The 22949-nt window shown below is 51.0% G+C and overlaps 1 protein-coding gene across 1 annotated transcript in view; it reads right to left on the reverse strand.

Moving 5' to 3' along the window:
• Positions 1-3426: 3426 nt before the first annotated feature.
• CASTOR2 (cytosolic arginine sensor for mTORC1 subunit 2) overlaps positions 3427-22949 on the reverse strand; it is a 115680-nt gene continuing 96157 nt past the window's right edge. Inside the window, 8 exon segments of the mRNA XM_021005622.2 lie at positions 3427-12979; positions 13058-13152; positions 14000-14082; positions 14806-14916; positions 17455-17573; positions 17839-17897; positions 17900-17978; positions 18657-18850. Of these exon segments, the coding sequence (XP_020861281.1) occupies positions 12914-12979; positions 13058-13152; positions 14000-14082; positions 14806-14916; positions 17455-17573; positions 17839-17897; positions 17900-17978; positions 18657-18850 (806 nt within the window). The 3' untranslated portion in view covers positions 3427-12913.

The following is a 22949-nucleotide window of genomic DNA, read 5'->3' on the forward strand; positions in this document are numbered from 1 at the left end:
TTTCTGTGCTCTTTGACTCTCAAAGGGTCATTACACCACATTACACCATCTCAAAAGTATCCAAAACCTCCGACATGTTTTTTCTTTATATTTTTGTTTTTTCAATCATTGCTTAGGTAGAAGTCAGTCTGCTCCCTTGACCCACTTTAATTTTTGTGGTGAAAAAAAAGAAGCCACCATGTGTCTTTCGGCTACAAGTTTCCATTGGTGAAATGATCAGTGTCTGAGTTAAAACCTCGTGAAATGTGCTCGATACTGCCTGGGTTATGTGGGCGTTTCCACTCATGCCAATCATAATCAATTTCTCTCTAGCCTGGTCAGCAGCCTGTGGTCTCTTGGGTGATTTGTGGAAGCATTCCCACAGTAAGTCCAATTAACAGTGTAGAAAAAAGATGCAGAAACACCCAGATCGGTTGGCAACCTCGGTCCTGTTCCATCTAGAAGCTGCCACAAAAGCCTGATTAGGGGAGTGGGGTGGGATGAGGGGGACAGGACACAGGAGATGAGGGCATCAAAGTCTTTGCCTCTGCCTTCATTTAGAGCAGAGATTGTGAAAGTCTGTGAACTTGGAATAACCAAATTTCACTATAATTGTTTTCCTTTGTAATACTGTGTATTTTATTTTAAGCACTTAAAGACATTTTGAGATGGCAGTACTCCTTGGCTTTACTAGACTGCTAAAGGGAGGGTCTATGACACCCCAGAAAGGGTTGAGAACCCCTCCACCATTTAAATGGGTATAGAGGAATTCTGAAGGATAGAAAAATTTTGCCAGTCATGTTCCCCACACATGTGCCTCAGGCCACTCATTCTTCCTCCTGGACTCTGGGTTTATTTGTGGCAGTGTATCCCTACTATTGAAGGGCTGTGTGGGGGGGGAATGATTTGTAATTATTGTAGTGCCGTCTGAGTAAATGCTTTTACTAAAGATCTGATTCTACTGGCTGGCTGTGAAGGGAAGGCACACTGATTGGGGCTAATGAGATAATGTCTTAAAGGACAGTCGCCCAGAGGGCTTCCCCCTAGAATCCTGGGAATAGTAATAGCCAGGGCCCAGTTGACCAGTGGCCTTGTGAGCTGGGAAAGGGAGCCCAGAGAGAGTTTAATGGGCAGCATGGTACTGTGGAAAAGACCCTGGATTCAGAGTCAGAAGTCATCCCTATATCCTTCCAGTTCTGCCTTCTTCACTCTATATAGTTGGATTCTAGACTGTTAACCTATTCCAATCCCATTTCCTCCTCCTGCCTCTAACCTTGATAATTTACCTCCTCTGTAAAGCTCACTCAGGTAAGGCACCCTGTGGGCTGAATATTGACTCAGAAAACCACATACTAACATTATCTGTGTCCTATTGTATTTTTGTTTTGTTACATATTTCCCAATTGCATTTTAATCTGATTCTGTCCTACTCCAGCGGGAGCCTCTAGTTTGACACCCCTGACGAAGGGCTAGCAAGTCAACAGAGCTGAGGACAAGAGAAGGGATGAAAAGGCATAGAAACCACCCAGCTTTTGAAATCATCGCTTGGAGAGCTGCCTCATAGCTGGGGAATGATGCATGGGAAAACATAGGACTCTGGCCCCATGACATCTAGTGACCGCTCCGAAATGGGACAAGGCTAGTTTGAACCACGGCCAGCCCTAAGGGAGACACCAGATGCTTGCTGGCTGTGTGGCCTCCGGCATGCCATTTGGACCTGTCCAGCTCCATCATTCTGATTTCTTGACTGTCCAGGAAGGGGAAGGCCCACCAAAAAGCCCTCACTGAGATTTTCTCATCTTATCTGAAGAGGCCTTGGGCAGTCATTTCCTCTGTCATCAGATCCCTGGGGTTCCCAGTCTCGCCCTGTCCTCATTGCTCCTGCCTTGTGGCTGACCTCCTCGCCTCCCTCTCCACACCATCCTGCACTTGAAGCTTAGCTTGTCTTCTTCGACGAGGTCATACTCCCCTGAGAAAGGGCTCTCCACTCCCTTGAGGATGACCAGACGCCTTGGCCTGGTCTTCAAAAGTCTGGCCCCAACCTGTCTTTTCAGGGTCTACTTCCCCTGCTTCCTCCAGACCAGAGCTTCTCGAGTTTTTTGCTCACAGGACCCTTTTACGCTCTTAAATTTTGAGGACCCCCCCCCCAGAGTATTAGCACTGGGCATCCCAAAAGTCTTGTTGATTTGAGAATTTGGATCTGACAGAACAAAGGGGGCCCCAGAATCTAAGGGAGGCGGCTAGAGGGTCAGTAAGACCTTAAGTCTTCATCTCACAGGGAGCGTGATGTAGGTTTGTAATCAAAAGGGAGGCTGAACTCTGAGCCCCTTTTCTTATTTTTCTTCTTATTTTTTGGTGTTAGGCAATGGGGCTAAGTGACTTGCCCAGGGTCACACAGCTAGTAAGTGTTGTGTGTCTGAGGCTGCATTTGAACTCAGGTCCTCCTGAATCCAGGGCCAGGGCTCTCTCCACTGCGCCACCTAGCTGCCCCAAACCCCTTTTCTTATTGATAAAAACGGGCATAGCACCAAGTACAGGGCCTTGGATGGAGTGCCTGCTACTAAGCTTAAAGTCTGTTGAGTTTAATATTTGGGGTGCTGACCCTCCCGGTCTGCTGTGAGGCCCAAATGACAAATCATATGGCAGGGTTGTCATCGACCTTAAAGCCGTATTTGTGCCTGTATCGCCAGAGGGGCTGCTCTGACACACACGCTGGCCGTGTGACCTTGAACAAGTCACTTAACCCTTCAGTGTCCCAGGCTGACCCTGTGTCAGTCTGTCCTGGCGGGACTTTCCTCACTGCGTTGGTATGCATATAATAGACAGTAAACTTGAACTTCCTCCCAGAAAAAATACAGGCTAAAGATTGTTTTCTTATACAGGTAGGAGGGCTCTGGGCACAGTGGACCTGGGTTCAAATCCTGCTTTTGCCACTTACTACTTGAATGACCTTGGACAAAGCATTCTGGACCTCAATTTTTCCATTTTATATAAGCAAGGGGGCCGGCCTGGATGACTTTTGAAATCTTGGCTAGCTAACCCCCAGGGGCATGGTGGGATGAAGCCCGAGGCAGGAATAATTCAGGGACCTCTTCTTCCTTCCCTTGGATTCCAAGTCCCAGAAAGCCCATTGGAGCAGGTGGGACATGGGTCCCGACTCTGCTGCTAACTGGCTCTGTGACCCTGGGCATGTCACTTCGCTCTCTGGGCCTCAGTTTCCCCATCTATAACATGAGTTGAACTGCAGGGGCTCTGAAGTTCCTTCTTGCTCCAGACCTCCGATTGATTCTGGATCTCCCAGCGCATCGATTCATTTCCTCGTCTGAGGGGGGTGGGTCTGGAGAGCAGGCAGGGGAAAGAGGTAACAGGGATATATCTCTGCAAGACACTGCCACACCTTGCTTTATTTTAATCGATTTGATCAGTACAAAAGCAGACGGTGTTCGGTTAACTTTTTTTTTCTCTGTTTTAATTAACACTTTACAAAGTACAAAATATACTGTCATTTGTTTGGGGACATTAGGTATTTTTTTCCTCTTTCTCTCTCCCTTGTACAGTACGTGAATCTCCAGGATTTTTGTTTCTCTTCTGCCCAAGACCCCCAAAGAAATGGGAGGACCCTGGAGGGAGGAGAGGGAGCCCCGAAGCAGCCTCGTGACTTCTTCCCCCCACCTCTTCGCCCCACCATCTTCCCGTCCATCCCGACCACAAGGCCAAGGTGCTCCAGAGTGGCTGATGCTGGTGGTGTGGCTGTTGGGTGACTCAGGGATGGTCCTAGCCAAGTGCTCTGGGCTGGCATCTTCAGAAAGAGGGGGGGAACAGCACATAAAAGAGCTAGGAAGGGGGGATGGGGGCGGGGATGGATGGGACACCAGCCGGAGAACAGAGAGAGCTGCCACCCAACAGTCATGAGCTCTCCTGCCCCTCACCCCTGCCTTGCCATCACTTCAGGGTCATGAAAAGGGTTTCTCGTTCTGGTTGTGGTGGCAGCAGCAGTTTGTGAATCCCTCCAGCCCTCCTGAGGGCTCTCCAAAAAAATTTACACCATCATTGCCCTCCACTGAGCAGCTTCCCCAAATACCTGATTCCCCCTCTGGGCTCTAGGACATGCCTGTCTCCCAGGTTCCACTGGGGTTACGCCTACAGCATGGCTCGACAGCATTCCAGAACAGGGAGTGATGGGGAGGGTGATGGTGGCCTCGGGGAAGGGATGGGAGAGCAGCTCTCCTGGGGCCCAAGGGGAGTTAAGGAGGCCGACTAGGTTACAACTGGCCCTCGATTGCGCTTTCATCCATGCCAGATGACATCACAAAAGAGGGCGATCGGCTGCTCCCTCTCCCCCAGAGCAGAAGCTCCAGAAAGTTCTCCCCTTCCCCCTCCTCACTGGCTTGAGCCACCAGAAGAAGCTGAGGTCTTTTACCTGGTTTGGGGATGGAGGATGGGATGGAAGTCTTGAAGAGGTCAGTGCTCTCCACGTGGGTGGTGGCAGGGATGGGTTTAGGGGGTGGGCAGGCACCATACTTGGAGCAGGGGACAGAGAGTGTCCCATTTTCCACGGGCTCAAAGTCACGACAGCCCCCAGGCTCTGAAAAGGGGCTTCTGAAAGAGGGATGAGGTAACGCCACCAGCCGGGGCTGATGCTCCTAAGGACATTCAGCGATCCCTTCCTTTCTGTCCCCCTCACGTGTCCTTTCTGGCCCTGCTACAGTACTTATTTGGAAAAAAAACAAACAGAACTACGTGCATCCCTCACAGAGGTAGAAGGGGTGCACACGCCCATGCACAACATGCAGAGCATCCCACAAGCAGTGGGCAGACAAGGTAGGGGGCTTACAGACTCCAGTGGGGTGCCCTCTGAGCCCGAGGGCAGAGGGATGCTGTGACATCACTGGCCACTCACTCTGTAAACTGCACCTATAAGCAAACATCGAGCCAGGAGGTCTATCCCTCAATACTGAATGGACTGGGTACCTTCACACACGAACACATCCATCCAGATACCTTCACCCACCCACCCACACTCATTCCCTACCAGTGCACGCGTGTGCACGTACACACCCCCACACACCCACACATACCCATCCCGATAGGAAACCATCATTTTGGCCATTCCCAGAAGGCAAATGTTCCCAAGAGGACCCTCTCCAACCCTCCCATTCCAAGAGGGCAGATTTTGCCTCTTCTTTCCCTCTGCCATCGTACTACGTTTTTAAGAGGACCAATTTTCCTGCCCTCTAATCAAAGAGTTCTCAGTCCATCTGTCAACCAAGGTATTTTCTGATAGCCATCAATCCCCACCATCTCCCATGCGGAGAAAAGACCTAAGCACCTGACCCGCACAGCCTTTCCAGCTGGTCTTGGAACTTTACCCCCAGTACGATGGAACCATGGCATTCTAGACAGTCCGCCAAGTCGACCATCTCCCTAGGACCTCAATGTAGGACTTGGGCTGTCTCAGGTATGAGCTCTTAACCCTCGCACTGCTTCTGGCCTGATGTTAAACATTCTAGAAGCCATGGAAATTGGGTAGGCCTGTTTAGGGAAACCAGCTCCTGGAGGGTGGAAAAGCATAGAGGGCCTTGGCTTGGTGTTCAACAGGGCCACTAAATGATCGTGTTCAGTGCACGCTCTTCCCTCCTCCTTGCCCCTGTAACTTCCTACCCATCACATATCATAGTCTCACTATAGACACTTGGCTGGAGAGTGATCCCTCATTCTTGAGCTTGGACTGCCCCATGCCTTCCTGACCCCCAGAGGATTCTAGGGTCCAATAGGGCATCCCAAAGCAACATCCCAAGAACTTCTGTGCCCACTGCCTCTGCCTACCACAGAACCCCTTCCCAGTGGCCCATAGTCACTGACATCACTCTGAAGGACAACAATAGAACGTGCTGCCATCTCACATCCAAAAATATACATAAATGGGAAATGGGCCGAAGGCTGACTCAATGGCTCCACTCAGTAAGATTCCCTGGGAAGGTGGAAGGAGAGAGACATTCGCCTTTTTGCTGTTATTAACTTAAGGATCATTAGAGAGATGGGGATAATCCGGACTTGAGATTGGCTTCTGCATGAGAAGGAGCTGAGGTCAAGCAGGGAAAGAGGCAGGCCCAGCCCGCCAACAACAGAAATAAATGCTCACACCCACACACAGACCACAGCACAAGACATCACTCGTTCCCTTGGAAAACAACCCCCTTCGCAGAAGCTATTTTGTCCAGTGTCTGGAAGAAAGGGGAGGAAAGGGGAGGCGGACAGGGGGCAACATTTCAAATGGTTATCAAGCTAGATCCTGGTGTGGCGCAAGATGGCAGCCAATCATGGGCCTTCTCCAGCTTTGACCTCTTTTCTTCTGCTCCCAATCCAGTACCTCAAAGAAACACTTTCTGAAAAATGATAACACTTATGGTCTTAATTTCTTGCTAGAATTCCCCTTGGGTTGGGAAAAGATCTCCTCCCACCAAATACCATGTGCCGCCCAGCCAATCAGGTCACCTTTAGGTTGCCGTTAGCTACTCAGAAAGACAGCCCTCTGTTTTATCTACTTTCGAGTCAAACTGCTGAATGGTATCCATCCTCAAGGTAAAAATGGTCCTTTCCCAGGCACTCATATTTTTTAAAGAGGCCACAAAAAGGGGTCAATGAACAAAGCAGCTTGCCAAGCCTACTTCCTTTCCTTGGGGCCTTCCTGTTCCCAGGAATTGGTGATCCCCCTGCTTGGTGGCACTGTGAAAGGCGAGTTACCTCTTCCTCTACTGGATGGAAGCTTGACTAATGTAATCCTAATATCCAAATCTACAGAATGGGTGCATAGTCGGTAGTGCATTTCCAGCTCCAGCTGGAAGGCCATGCTCAGAAGCTTTTTCCTACCTTCTCCCTTCCTCAAAGAAAGTAGGTGGAAAGAACGAGGACAGGGAGCTGAAGAGTCACCAGATCACAGAATGTCCCAGAAGCTCTGTCTGGGGGAAAGGGGGGGGACCACTATGCACAAGGGTCTTTCTGAGACCAGGAGATTTAGCCTTTGGCATGGCATTAAGGGAACTGACAATCTAGCAGGTAATCTCAATTACAAGAAGGCTGCATTAAAACAGATATGTTTTAGCAGCTTATTGAAGGAAGTGAGGGTAAAAAAACCAAAACAATCCAGGAAAACTAACAGATAGAGCATTAAAAAAAGCAAAAATCTTGAACTTACTTAAGATTTTCAACACTCGGGGTGGTCAAGTTCTTTCTTTTGGGAGATCTGGCCTGGCTCAGCCCCACTGGTCTCTTTTCTCACGCCTCACCCCAGAAACACAAGCGTTTTGGTGGTTCAGCAGGACAAGGACTGTTCTCTCCTATCTGTTGGGAAGGGTAGTAGCCTAACACTGCCCTTTGTAACCAGCCCTATTCCAGAAGAAGACAGGTAAAGATACCAGGTCAGTGGTCCACTAGGGGCTCAAGAGTTTCCTACATTTAAGACAAATAGGTAAGCATTAACCAACTTTATGGAACCCTGTTCTAGCCCTTCAAAAGACCCTGCTCCATTAACTTCTTCCTTTTCTTCTCTGGAGACTCGAGGAAAAAGCTCTTTTGGGAAACCCACCCATCCACTTAGGGCAGAGCAGCTACTGAGAGTATCCCTATTTGTAGTTGCTTGTTTAAAAAACCCAGCACAACTTCTCCAGATCACTGGCCTCTTCCAACAGCTCCCTGCTCTGAGCATTTCCCATCTTGGCCTAGGGCCTTGTAGACTTCCACTACCTTCTAGGGCTGGAGGGTTCTCTCTGGTCATTAACTATCTCAGGGCTGTTCCTCCACCCTGTCCAACACGAGGGGAAGGGGGTGTAAATGTGACCACGTTCTCAGAGATGATCCCACCCACTCCTACTCACTCTCTCCAAGGGTCCTTCTGATGCTAGGGAAGGACTCAGGTAACCAGGAGCTCCTCCACCATTCAAGCTAAAGAACTGGGATGGACTCCCATGGGAGTCCAGAGGACTTCAGCTTCCTGGAGGGCTCTGGTGACCCTTGAATGGCACCAAGTGCCATGGAGTTGAGTGATGAGAGAAGCTAAGGAGGTAGAAATGTGTGCAGCCCTAAAAGGGACATTTATTTTGAGGGCAGGATGCTTTGGGGGCTGGGGGACTGGGGAGGGGGCAGAGGGAACAGGGCAAGACTCCAAACCCCAATCACAAGAGGCAGTTCCCACCACCAATCCATACCCCTGCGCTGGCCTGGTCTTCCTCATTCCCAATGCACAGAGCTCGTGAGGGCAGCTGTGCTGGCATCCTCTCTGGTCATTCAGATGGCCAGAGGAAGGAGACACACGAATACACGTGGTCACACATGTGCACACACTCTTCTGTCAGGCTGGGGCCATGGCAGGATGCCCAGGGGGCTTTCCTCATTCTGTTTGGGCCACCCTGGCCCACCACCCCTCCTTTCCCTGGGCAAGTTTTGAATCTGCTGGGGTTCTTGGTGAGAATAAATACTGTCCAGGATTGCATCATCCATGCCCTTTGGAGGGGCTGGCCAAAAGATGAGGAGGAGGAGGAGGAAGAGTGGAGGAGGGAGATGACTGAGCTGATGCATGAGAAACAGTGGAAATGGAAATGCCCTGCCTAAATCAGGCCCTCTGATAACAACAACAAAAAAACAGAAAATGCCCCCATTCCCCATTTCCTCTTAGAGCAGGCGGGATCTGGCCTCTGGGAGGCCCCCAGAGAGTGAGGATGTGGCCAGATGGCCAGTAGAGGCAGCAGACAAGGGCTACTAAGTCACATCTTGTCTGGAAGAACAACAAAGGTCAAACTACTTAGAAGCTACATGATTCATACACACTCACAACCCCCCTCCCCCCAAAACAACCCCAAACCACAGCACCCTTTTCAAGCAGGCAAAATAAAGCACCCAATGTCTCCTTGGACTCTAGGGTGTCAGGATGAGACTCCAACACTCGTCAGCAGTTATGGGCTTGGACAGCGCCCACCCCAAATCCGGATTCAGGGTCTGAGAGCTGAAGTCCAGGCCAGGCCCCGGCTGCCCTACCTGTGCCCCTGCTGACAGTCCATCAAAGGTATCCTCTCCTGAAAAGGACTAGTCTAACAACAAGAATATTAAAAAAGAAAATGGAGGAAAACCTTCCTTAGGTCAAATGCCAAGGGCAATTCTTGGGAGACAGAGGAAGGAACGCCCACCCTGTTCCCACCCTTAAGGGAAAACGCTTCCTCGCCACAGCAAAGATGACCACTATAACAGGCTGAAGGACACCCCATCCCGGGGGCCCACCAACCCAATAGGGGAGCATAGTGGAGCAGCTACGTCACGAAAAGCCAAACCGAAAGAGTGCCCCTCCCATGCCCCCAAAGCAAGCAAACCAGGCTACAGTGACCAGAATCTGGTCTGGATTCTGTCACGACTGACCAGGGAGGCCATGGCGGGAGAGGGCAGGGCGGCGAGCCCACTGGCTACAGGACAAAACAGATGAGGTCAGAGACCGGCTCGAGCTTCGCGTCCTGGGGCTTCCGGCCCCGACTCTGACCCCAGGTGAACTGTGGCTGCTGGTTGTTGGACATCAGGTTCGGAAAATCCGTACGGCTTATCTAAATAGTTGTATTGCCCATATATCTGAATTAAAAATATATGGTGACTATGTGTGTGCGTAGCCGTGCCGCACATGCCCAGCACATGGACCAGGAGACAGATGCCACGGTCGCAGCACCCCACGGGCACTCCCGTGCCTCTCCAACTGGGATGTGTCCGCACATGCGTGGACGCACTCACACACTCACAGTATATATTAACATATATATATATTGCTCAGGTATATACGCTATTTACAGCATATATATATATATATATATATATATATATATATATCTCTATCAACATAAAACACAGGTATTTATATGTGTGTCCAACAGGGTCATGTCCGGGTGAACACAAAGCATTCTGAGGGTTTGGACAGATGGACGCACAGACTCGCGCCACACAGTAGGGAGGGATGCGTGGGGAAGTCAAAGGAAAAGGAGGGGTGGGGGAGGATTTGGGCTGACCCAGGCATCTGAGGGACCAGACAGCTGTGGCTTGCCGTCCGTCGTTTCTCTGACACCTGCCCCTCTAGGGATCAGCAAGGAACTGACAACTTTTGGTTATTTCAGAGTTTTGTGCAAAATCAAAGACGATAATTTTTTAAAAGGGGGAGGGGAGGCTTCCATGCTGAGATGAATCAAAATGGATCCCGATGGATAGCTCCACACCCCCACCCTCCCTCTGTCCACTATCCTCTCCATTCCTCACAAACAGGGGCCCAGACAAGCTCCCTCCAGCAAGGTCAGGATAAGAATGGGGTGTGAGTGTATGCTGGGGGAGGGAGCTCACTCGGCCCCTCTCCTCAACCCCCTGGAAAAAATGAATCAGGGAAAAAGGGACTTCATCACGTTTCTGAGAAACAGTGCAACTCGACTGACCTTGGCAAGAAGGGCATAGGGGAAGGAGCTGTGGAGGCCAGGAATGATGGCGGTCACGGGACCCTGCTCAGAATGCTCTGCATTCCCCTTTGGTGGTCTGGGTAAGCTGTTTCATCCATCTTCTGGATGGAAACCAGAGCAGAAAGCTGCGTCCTTGAGGACAGATCTGCTGTTCTGATAATGGACCCAAGGAGGGTGGGCCCAATTCAATGGAAACCATCCTCCCCACCATGTTCACAGCCTTCTCTTTGGTCTCCCCTCCCACCCTCACTGCTCAGACCCAGGCCTGGATGCACACACCCGAGGTGAGCATGCTGACCCTGGACTCTGCGTGGCTCAGGACACTCGGATGTGTGAATTTGAGGGGCATGGAGGGTGAATGGGAGAAATGGGGTGGGCGATCCTCTACAACCCCAGCCCTCACTGACAAGGGCTCCCCCTTCTCCTCCCACGCCACCAGATTAACTTTACTAAACAGCCTGAGTGCAAAAAACACTTTAAATAAGAAACTAAAACAAGGTCATTATTTTCTCTTCCTATTAAGGCTCATTAAAGTGGCCTCTGAGTTCAAGTAATTGCTTGATGAATGCCACGTGGCACGGGGTGAGGGACCATGGGGGAGGCTGATGGGCAAAGGGAGGCACCAGCTTTTCACTTTCCTCTACAGAGCTGGGTATACAGCTCTGGGATAAGGGGCGGGCCTCAGAGAGGCCCCCAGACATTTCAAAGGGGAGACATGAGTCTTAGGCAGATACAGTTGCTGGCTGTGGTTGTAAATGGGGGCACAGGCCTTTGGCCCAATGAAACCTAAGGCCTGAGAGGGTATGAGACCCCCTGCCCCAAAGATGGACAAGATCTGTTGTATTTTTTTTGGGGGGGTGGGGCAGAGCCTGAGTGCTGCTAGGCCCCTATCACTATTAGGGTCTTACAGGCTGAAGCCACTCAAGGGGGATCCTCTAGGAGAGTGTGACAGCTACTTTTACTGGAAGAGGGGGCATTGGGGTCTTCCCTGTTGTGTAGGCTACATTTCTCTGGGGAAGGCATGGGAGGGGGTGGTGGGGAAGGGGCAGGTCTGACCACAGGGTCAATTGGTGGAAAGTTCTAGGAGCAGTCTGTGGACCTGACGATGAGGCCAGTGAGCTCCTCCTGTCCGCAGCACGCGGAGCCCCTGTGGCCAAACACAGGCGGCTGAGGTTGGAGGGGAGCGTTGCCTGTGTGGCGGAGGCTACAGATGGCTTGGAAGGACCAAGGCCGCTGGGCCAGCAGTTCTAAGTACCTTTGGCTGTGTGGTTTTACAACTCTGGGAGAGGGAAGAGGGCGATTTTCCTGGAGGGTCTCAGTGAAGTCCCCCAGCCTAGGTGACCCAGGGGCAGCAGAAGGGCCAAAGGGATCGTGGTGGGGAGATTAAAATCACCCCAGCGGAGGGTCCTTTTCTACCATCCCACACTCCTGCCCCCTCTGGGTTCAGAAGGGAGGTCCTGGGGTGAGAATCTAGGCAAAGTTACTAGCGAGGACAAAACCATATTCCCTTCTGGCCCTGGGAAATCTGATCTCCCCACCTTCAGAAGGCTCGTAAGGGAATCCACTACCTCCCCCGCTCCGCAAAGGGCTGGCTCCTTCTAAAGCCTGGGGCAGGCTGAGGAGACATTCTCCCTTCAGCCTCCAGATGAACTATCTGGGGGTCCTGGGGATGATGGGACGGAGGCCAAGCAACAGGGCAATGGGGTGTGCCAATGGTTGGGCATCTGTGATAGGAGGAGGAAATCAGAAGATCTGAGGCCGGGGGGCTTGGCCTTGGCCACCTCCCACTGATTCCCTCGAAAACTCAAGAAGCCTGAAAGAAGACGACTCCCGGGCTTGAAGAAGGGGCTGGGTGAGAGCATTCCGAGGGGTCCCAGACACAGTCTCACACCAGGCTGAGAAAAGAATGTCCCCTCCCATCATCCGACTACCGTCCGTTGCCAACCGGCAGCCTCTTGGGAGATGGCGACTTCTCCCCGCCTTTCTGTCTCCGCTGAGGTGAGGAGGGGGAAGAGCTGGGGGCGGGCGCGTCTCCCCTTGCTTGCTTCATCTGTGGGAGTGTTGGGGGTCTGCGCCCATCCATGGTGGCTTTGAATTCCAGAGAAGCAAGGACGGCTGTTGGCGCTCTCTCTCACACACACACACGCATGCATGCACATACGCACGCGTGCACACACACACACACACACACACACACACACACACACACACACACACACACACACACACACAAAACCCACTTCACTTCAGGCCCAACACTGGCCCTTGGCGCTCACAGCCCCGGGGCGATGGGGACTCCTTCAGAGCCCTTCCTTGCTGGTTCTGTCTGTGGGGGTCTCTAAAGACCATTTTCTGGTTTATGAAATACTGCAAGAAGAATGTTGGGGGGTGAGGGCAGGGGATGGAAGCAGAGGGAGGATGGGGAGCCGGGGTGAGGGGGGAAGGGGAAAGACGGGGAGCGTCTAATGCTTCTCTGCTTGACTGACTTTCAAGGCATTGATGACACCCTTGATGTTTTCTTCTGGTACCTGTGGGGGGTAGGGGAAACAGAGTAAGCACCTTGGGGTCCCCCATGCCGCTCCTCACCCAACAGGCTGGAGACTTACCAATGCATGGTCAAACTTAAAAGTACTGATGTAGTAGGCAGGGATGTCAGCGGCTGCCAAAGGCTCGGAGATCTGAGCGACGATCCCACATTCATCTAGAACACAAAAGCCCACTATTTTTGAGCCTTCCGTGATCTGGGCCCTCTGCACCTTCCCAGGCTGATTTCTCCACCTTCCTCCCTTCCTCCCTCCTGCCAAGTCAGACAACTCTGCTGCCTTCCAAAGACAGTCCACGCTCCAGATCCCCTTTGTGCACTGGAGAACGGGGTCCGAGGCCCCGGGAACAAATCCTGGCTCTCTCTGACTTCCTGCCTGTGGGACTGTAAGCAAGTCATAGGATGTTCCGGTGCCTCAGTTTCCTCTTCTGTAAAATGGCCCGGATGGCCTCTAAGGTCCCTTCTCTCTCTCTGATCCAAAGCCAGGAAAGTGCCTTGTCCCTCAGCTCTGGGCACTGGTGTTCACTCCTCTGTGGGCTGAAAGGGACTTCAGGGGACAGCTAGTAACTTGTGGTGTGGTGGAGAAAGTCAGAGATGGGGTCAGGAAGACCCGAGTTCAAATGTGGCCCCAGACACTTACTAGCTGCGTGACCCTGGCCGAATCACTTCACCACTACCTCACTATCCTCATCTGTAAAATGGGATTAGTGAGATCACGTTTGTAAAGTGCTTTGCAAATTTTAAAGCACCATATAAATGCTATCCTCACTATCATCGCCATCTACAGATGAGGACATTGGGATCTTGCCAGAAGTCACACAGACACTAAACCATCCCTATGCCCCAGGAAGGCAATTCTTCATCATCCCTGCCTTTCAGAATCTTCCCAATCTCTCTTCAAGGTTCAGCTCTGATAATACCGCCTTTGCTTACGATACCCATTTTACAGATGAGAACACTGAGGCCGTTACGTCACACAGTGCCTAGCCCTCAGGAAGCTACTTACCAAAGCCGAGGGGCTGTCCTCCGATCCGCACCATCTTCCAGAGCTCTCCAGATGCGCTCGTGAACAACAGATTATTTGGGAACCTTGGAAAGGGACACGTACCAAAGGCCCACGTTAGCCAAGGTGAGCACCCTCGTGGCTGGGCTTTCTGTCCTCCCCCTCTTCTCTGTGACCCCCAGTGATTGTTTACAGCAGGTGTCTATCTCTGCATCCCTCAATGGCCTCATGGCTTTCAAATCTGCCTTTTCTTCCTGTCTTCTTTCACTCTCACAACATTCAAACTGACAGACGGGAAAGGGGAAGATGGCGGGGGGACTTTTGGACAATGTTAAGACAGAAGCCTGGTCTCTTCCCTCCCCGCCATCAAATTCCCCGAGGCTTGCTTCAGCTCTAGAGTTACAATGGAAGGAGACCAGGGACAGAGCTGGTCACAGGGCCCGATGGATCCCTCAGCCTCTCAGCCTCAGGTTCCTTCTCTGTGAAATGAGGGGGCTGGAGGAGATGATGGCTCAGAATCTAGGACCCTGAGCACTAAGCCGATGAGGAGGGTGCTGCCTAGGAAGGGCCTGAGACATCGGGGACACCTGCTCCGCACCGATCACCCCTCCAGGTTCTAGGACACGAGGCAGCTCTGAACGAAGGAGGTGTGAAATCCCACCCACCAGGCCCTCGAGATGCGGCAAATCTGATGTTCAGGACTGGTCTCTCCCAGCTCTGGGAGGCTAATGGTAGCAAGGTCTAACATGAGGACACGTGGTAGGGCGGCCCTGGCCCTTGCCATCCCCGCGCCAAGCCCCAGGCCTCACCTCTGCTGAGTCTGCACGTCCATCACTAAGGAGATGTAGCCTTCGATCAAGGAGAAGGAGAAGAAGCGGATGTGGCCACCGTCCTCATTGCTTACCACGGCCTCCTTCACTCTGGGGACACCGGGGAGAAAGACTGCTCAACAGCGGCCAGATCACTGACCCCAGACTCCTGCACCACCCCCAGCCTCAAAATGGGGGAAAAGTGAGGAGGAGGAAACAAGATTCAGCGAGGCAGAGGGAAACCCTGGTCCTAGTCCTGATTCCGCAATAAAAAGGCGGTCTGAACCTGGCAGCCATCTCGCCTCTCTGAGACTCAGTTTGCTTATCTGTAAAATGGGGACAATATCCATCGCCCTCATCCAGGAGGCTCACACATTATGAGAAGTGCAGAATGAGTTAGCAGGTATGTTATTTTTATTATTTCATGCTTTTCAACTTTTTGATGGAATTCTGACAGAAACTGAGACAAACTGCTCCCGTGCTGTTAGCATTGGAGATTTTATTGGTGTAGGGATTTCCCAGATGAGGAAACCCCTTCTCCTAACATAAGTCAGCACCTTCTCTCCACCTCACGGTCTTGGAGAGTTGTTCAGAGTACTGGGATGTGAGGGGACTTGCTCTGGGGGGTACAGGCCCTGAGGTAAGACTTGAACCCAGATCTTTTAGGTCTTCCTGGCTCTGAGGCCATTTCTCTATTCACTCTGCAGAGCTGCCTCCCAAGAAATAACTTAGCTGTTCTTACATTTGATGTCCTGAGGACTACTGTACTGGGGAATTTAAAAAAATATATATATATATATATATAAAACATATATAGTATATATATTTAATTATCAATTTATCATAATTTTGGAAGCTCTTCTCTATAGGCCCTGGGGAATCATCCTTGGGCCAACTCCAGTGAGAGGATTATGGGGATGCTTGCCATCCTGGTCCCACCTGGTTCTGATTTTTTTTTCCTGCTAGATATTCGTATTTTGAGAGCTTTTTATGCTATCATAATAATGATTCTAATTATCAACTTCATTATGAGGAAACAGTGTAGCCTTGTTGATAGAGAGCCTGCTTCTGAGTCAGGAAAACCTGCCTAGGTTCAAGTCTTGATTGGCACATAAAGGGTCTGTGACCTCATGTAAATCACTAAATCTTCCCAGGCCCCGGGATACTCTCCAAGTCTAATAAAAATGGGGGGCACTAAAAAATCCATGAGGATGCCTGAGGGTCGCACATTGACTTAGACAACCACACAAGAACATTATGTTTTATTCTATTTTTATTTTGTTAACTATCACCCAATTACATTTTAATCTGGTTCGGGCCCACTTGGGAGTCGCTCACAGGCTCTGGGTTTGACACCTCTGTCTAAGACTGTCAGTAGTAAGTAAGGTGCTGTTCTACACTAGTTGAAGGCATTTCCTCACTTGGGAGATCCGTACCGTGGTGAAACCATAGGTTAGACCAAACCAACCCCCCCCAAAGTAGAATTATTATCACTCCCTGGTGTCTCTGTGGCTCATTCACTGCCACTGCCTGAGCACGCACTTAGCCAAGAATTTCTTGGTTTCCAGACTCTTAGAGGTATTTGTAGGAGACTCTCTGACCTCCAGAACAAGAAGGAGAAATGGTTAGGGCTAGGGTAGATGCCCAGGCTAGGGGCTGGCCCGCCTCCCTTCTCAGGCTATCGGAGTTATTTATTCAGCACGCTCCAATGTCTGTCTCTACATTGGTGCCTAATGATGTCCAATCACGCCCGAGACATGATGGTGGCTTCTCAAAGGGAGGTCCTCCCCCAGTGGAAAGGCTAGCAGTGGACTGTCCGCCTGGCATCTGCAGACCATCCCAGCTAAGCAAGGGGAGGCTCATCCCCAGGGGGTCCTGAGGAACTTAGGAAGCCTGAGGAGGGACTGCGATCTGTGTCAGTGAAGGATATGCTCCCCCACCCCTAGGGATTCCGAAGCACTGATAGGGCCGGGCAAAACCAGGTTAAGAATGTCAATGGAAAAATGCCAAAGAATATTCGCAAGTAAAATCTAGCAAAATTTACGTTTGACCAAATAGACAAATATGTCTTAAGCACCTACTGTGTGCTAGGATTTATCCACTATTTACTACGCCATTTTAAACTCAATAACCATTTGTTGTCGTTGTTTAGGTGTGTCTGACTCTGCGACCCCATTTGGGTTTTCCTGGGCAAAGATTCTGCAGCGGTTTGCATTTCCTTCTCCAGTTCATTTTACAGATGAGGAAACCGAGGCACACAGGGTGAAATGACTTGCCCGGGCTCACACAACTAGTAAGTGTCGGAGGCTGGATTTGAACTCATGAAAAGGAGTCTTCCTAACTCCAGGTCCAGTGCTCTGTGCACCATGGCGCCCTCTAGGGGCCCCATTTATGCCAGTTTGTCTTGTAAGAGTGTGGATAATTCAGAGAAGGCTGTGTGCCCTCTTCCCTATCGCGTCAGGGGCTCTCTGAGGGCATCAGAACATGGGCTGAATCTCTCCCTTTCCTGTTTCCTTCCCAGCACCCAGAGCTCTGTCCTCTAAGTGACCAGCAGTCCCCAGTGGGCAGCTCTGGCACCCTGCACTCCCAGGACCTCCCTTCCCGAGGTGGGCATGCTGGCTTCCTTCTCCCTCTGAGGCGAGGGCCTACCCATTGGAGTAAAACATGACGTCCATCAGGAGTGTGGCCACGGTGGGGAGTGTGTCAGGATCCAGGCTGGTGACACAAAACATGTTACTGGGGCTGGAGAGAGGGTGAATGACCGGCCTCTGAACTGGAAGAGAACAACAGAAAACATGGAAAGACCAGTGAGTGAGCCAAGGACTAAAGGCTTCCCCCGAAGAAAAAATGCCAGACAGGGTCTGCCCAGAGGTGATCTGCTGGTCGGGGAGACCTACAGGCAGGCTCCCCAGGGAGGTCAGGACATAGGAAGTCCATCAGAATGGGCTAAGTCCATAGGCAAGGGAAGGGAAGAGACAGACTTGTTTTTGCTGAGACGCCCCTCTCCTCTGCCCAGAACCTCAGTGACGCCACTCCTCTTACCCATCTTGGTTTCACAAAGCCATTGGTGATGCCCAGGTTGTCGGCTGCCACGTCTCCCCGTTGACGACCCGAAGTATGGTGAATTCAGCCGCCAAGGTGTGTGTGACAAAGGGCAGGTCCCGCTCGCGTACCTGGGAGGACAGACAGTGGGAATTTGGGAAGAGTCAGGGAAGACGTGTCAAAGCCCTTCTCTTCCCGGGACTCAAATGTCCTCACCTGTGTGAGAGACGGGCTAGACTAAGAGGGATAGGGGGGCACTAAGGTTCTTCCTAGCTCAGGCAATTCATAGCTTTATCATTTCAGAGAGAAAGGAAGTGAGGAAGGCTTCTCTGCTCCTTCCTTCCTGGACTCAACCCTAAAGCCCTCTGCTGCTGCAAAGGAGGGCATAGAGGAAAGAAGCAGGAGAACTCTCCAGGGCCAGGCTGTGGGGAAAGGAATGGGGGCCCCCAAAGGGAAGGTATACAGTGGAACCAGTTTAAATCAGTCTTCAAAAAACCTTGCATAATTTCTATCCAAATCCTATTCAGTCTATGCAAATAAAATGGCGTCCAGGCTCTAGCTTTAAAAACAAAAAGAAAAACAGAAACAGAGGATGATAGTTAAAGGCCTGGAAAAATCTATTTCTATGTGACAGATTATATTCTAGGCCACTGAATAGGCCCAGGTTATATGGTAACTGAGAAAAAGAAGGGAGTATCTACAGGGGAGAAAGGGTTGGAAAATGACCTCAAAGGGGGTGGGGTCAGCTAAAATGGCCAAATCCTAGGCCAGGGCAGATGTGCTGAGAATGTCCCCAATGTGCACCTTACCAAGATGAAGTCCGTCTGATAGGTAGAAAGCATGAACACAGAGATATTCTGGTCGGCCAGTGGGGCAATCACCGACTTGGCGATCTTGGTCACCCCGATGGGCTGGGAACTGGAGAAACTTCCCCCACCGGACACCACATTCAGGGCTAGCCATGTTGCGTCGGCCACACTAAGTTGCTCTGAGGACGGTAGCTCTGTAAAGGAGGGAGGGTCGGACCATGAGCACCCAGCAGCCAGTCCTGGGGGACTCAACTAAGACTGGTTCCCTAGCTCCTCCTTCCATCCATTTCCCATGACCTGCTCCTCCATCCCACCTTGGCCACACACAAAGATGGTAATACGCTTCCTAGATCTTGCTAACACCCGTAAGTGTTTAGACTTCTATATAATGAACTGACATTTCTCTATCTGATCATACTCTGTTACCATTCCAGTTTCCTTTCATCCTCCCCTTGACCTCCATTTCTTCCTCCCCTCTCCCTCCCAGACTATCAGCCCATCACTGGCTACTTCTTCTCCCTTACCTATGTCCCTGACTAGTCCAGGTGGATGCTACAGTATCCTCCATTCTGGATTCTCTTGTTCCCTTGTTTTACTGCCCATCACAAAACCTAGCCATTTGCTTTATTCCTATTCACTGTGTTGTTAATTGAAGCTAGAGAAAGTCATCTGAAGTCCATTATAAATATGTTTAATCTCAATTGGTTTTGCCTCTTCCCTAATGGATTCTCCATGCCACTGTCCACAACAGCTGTTCCAAACCTTGTCTTCTCTCCTCAGCCTCCCATCGTATTCTTCCTTTCTCTTACCCTCTCAGCTGAAGACCTGACCTTGTACTTCACAGAAAGAAAGGAGACTTTGGACCGTGAGCTCCCCACCCTCCCCCCCATCTGAGATCCCTCAGCCGTCTTCCTCCACTTTTGCTCCCGAATGGGATGAAGAAGCCAAGGCAGACCCCTCTCCATGCACCTGGAATCCTATCCCCTCTTGACTCCTCTAGCAGACGGCCACCCACCTCACGCCCATTCTCACTACTGTGCAATCTTTCCCTGTCTCCTTCCTTGCTACCTACAACCATGCTCAACCATCTTCTGTTAACAAGTGAGGCATCTGAGCTAAGGGGCAATGTGGAGACTCCCTCCCTACCCCAGGGTTTTTAATAACCACAGCTAGCATTGACACGGGGCTCTAAGGTTTGCAAAGCGCTTTAAGATGACTGTCTAATTAATCCTCCCAACAACAGGAGGATTAATGATGTAGATGCTATTATTATCCCCATTTTAGGGATGAAGAAACTGAGGCTGAGAGTCATTATTGATCTGATTAGGTTTGAGGCTGAATCTGAACCCAGCTCTTTCTGAATCCAAGTTCAGGGCTCTATCTGCTGTGTTACAAGGCAACACCCTTCCACTACTGATATCCCCCATGGGGTGTATGTACCAAGAGGCTCTGCATACAGAAGGTGCTTAATAAATTCTCCCTGCCTGACTCCAGACAACATTCCCCAGAATGTAAAATCGGGCAGGGCCTGAGAGATCTTGTAAGTAGAGGAAGATGCAGTCTTGAGTAGGGGCCTGCTTGCCTAGCAGTTTGGAATCTCTGCTGCCCCCTCCCCTCCCACAGCCCTTGGCCTTTCCATCTCCCACCTGCTGCAGCTCAGCAACCCCTCCCCCCATCCTTGGCCATGGACCATCTTGTGAAACTTGAACATGGCTGCTCTGGTTCCCAGGGCAACCCAGCTCCAGTAGCCATAGTGACCAAGCTGGGGCCTTGGCAGGCCACTCCAGAGGGGATGAGGGGCTGCCCGGCTATGGCTAATCCTGAAAGCTCAATTTGTGGGATTAATGTCCACATTTGCCCATAGGCAGGTCACCCAAGGGCCAGCTCGGTGGAACTGCTGAGGCTGGGGAGCAAGGCAGGCTAAGGAGGCTTTACAAGTGGGAGTGAAAGGGTGGGCTGAGCCAGGGCTGCTCACATCTGTCCCCCTCTTGGCCAACGATAACAGCAGCTGCTGGGTATACAGGAAGAGGGCAGAGAACCTGGGTTCAAATCCCAGCCCTGCCATCTATCTGTGTGACCCTAGGCAAGTCACTTCCTTCCCCTATTATGGGTCTCAAGTTTTCTCATCTGGAAAAAGATGGGGGCGGCTTCCGTAGGCTGCTGAGATGTGAGCTCTCCGGCCTTCTCTGCTTTGGCCATGTAGTCCCTCAGCACACAGAGCAAGACTTCAGTGGCATAACTGTCACTCTCCCTGAAGAGAAGCTGGGATGATCATGAGACGCTGAAGGAGAAGGAGTCAGTTAGAGAGAGATGTTCAGAGCAAAAAAGGTTAGGGATCACCCTGACTCAAAATCCCGAGTCCTTCTGTCCTACCTGAGGGAGGAGAGCCCTAACCCTGCCTCAGAACCTCAGTTTTTCCATCTGTGAAGCAGGCAGGGCTGTACCCCTTCTCCCTCTACCAGGACTTCTTTTCTCACGATCCTCCCTGCACCTCAGTAGGGGTGGCCAATAGGACTGTGCTAGAAAACAGAAGGAGGAGAAATGGGTCCAGTGTCGACCTCTGTCTCTGCCACTTCCATTATTCTTAGGTCTGTCCAGGGCTACGTGCCTGCGGACCACTGACTGGACAGAGGAAGGATCATGGGAGAGGGGAATGAGCAGGATGGGCCCTTTCTTTTTTTAATGGAGGTCATCAAGCAAAGGCTATGTGTTGGGAGGCCAATGGAGAATGATGTCAACAGCAACTGCTTGCAGTCAGAGGACAGGGGTCCAAATCCTTCTCTTTGTGGCCTCGGGTAGGTCAGTTCAATCTGCGCCTCGGTTTCCTCCCCTGTCGAGTGAGGGCGTTGGCTATCTGAGGTTCCAGATCCATCACCCAGGATGGATGTTTATGGAGGGTATTTCAAGTGCGGATATCTTTTGTAATGGAGGGCTGTCAACATCTCTTCCCTGTCCAAGATTCTGTGAAAATCCCTCCAAATCAATGAGTTTGTTGGGTTAAAGCAAAAGACCAAAAATGCATTGTGCTTCTTTCAAGTACACGTAAGGAACACACAGTTCCGATGTTTTATAAAGAAGCTTAAAAAAGTGTTCTTTGGCCCAAGGTAAAATGGCAACTGGGGCAGAGGAAGGCAGCTCTGCTTCCCAAAGGCTGTCTTTTGTGCTGGAAATAAAAGCACCCGGCTCTTAGCCTGCTCCTGTTCCCAGGTCCCTAAGCCAAGCCCAGGATGGTCCTGGCCCCAGGGCCCGAGCTGCTGCCCTGCAGACCCACAATCCTCCAGCACGGACAATGCCTTCCCAAGGGAAGATGAGCCCACTGACTTAACAGGCTGGAGGGGGTGCAAACCAAGGGGAGGCAGGGGCTGGGGGCTGAGGCCCTGGTGGGGGGAGCCTTCCCCTGCTTCCCTGCTCTTCCCTCTTATGGTCTGCCCGCCCACCCGCCTTCCTGCTCAGAGGAGCACAGATCCAGGTTTGGGGGGGTTCTCAGGAGCCATCAAATCCCACCCTCTCACTTTACAAAGGAGGAAACCGAGGCCCAGAAAAGTTAAGTGACTTAGCCACAGGCTCACAGAGTTAGAGAAGCCGTCCAATCCAGTCCCCTCATTTTACATTTGAAGAAACAGGCCAAGGGAGGTGAAGTGATTCTAGGATCCTAGCTTTGGAGCTGAAACGGTCCTCGGAGGCCATTTAGTCTAACCCTTCCTATTTACAGAGGAGAAAAGGAAGGCCTGGAGGAGAGAAGGGCTTTGCCAAAAGAAATAATGGCAGGATTTGAACTCAGGTTCTGGAGTTCTACCTACTGTACACCACACTGCCTCTCATTTAATGGCAGCTGCTTCTACATCCCAGGCCCATTCATTACTGAAGCATCACACAGACTCTAGAGCCGAAACCCATTCATCCACAAGCATTTGTTAAGCCAGGCACCGTGGGTACAAAGACAAAAATGAAATGGTTCCCACCCTTAAGATCCAGACATTGTATCAATCTATCAACTCATATTTGTTAAGCTCCTACTATGTGGCAGGCCCTTTGACAAATAAACAAACAAAATTTGGCCCTGCCCTCAAGGAGCTTACATTCTGACAATTAATCTATCAACCCGTATTTATCAAGCTCCTACTATGGGCCAAGCCCTTTAACAAAGAGTCCCTGCTCTCAAGGAGCTTACATTCTGACAGTCTATCAAACAATATTTGTTAAGCTCCTACTATGTGGCAGGCACCGTGAGAGCCAGCTTGAGAGAGTCATGGGAGGGGAGCCCTTCATGATGTTTCAGCTGGGCTCTGAATA

This window comes from Phascolarctos cinereus, unplaced genomic scaffold (genome assembly GCF_003287225.1).
Source record: "Phascolarctos cinereus isolate Bilbo 61053 unplaced genomic scaffold, phaCin_HiC Scaffold_5;HRSCAF=322, whole genome shotgun sequence".
NCBI classification, from domain to species: domain Eukaryota; kingdom Metazoa; phylum Chordata; class Mammalia; order Diprotodontia; family Phascolarctidae; genus Phascolarctos; species Phascolarctos cinereus.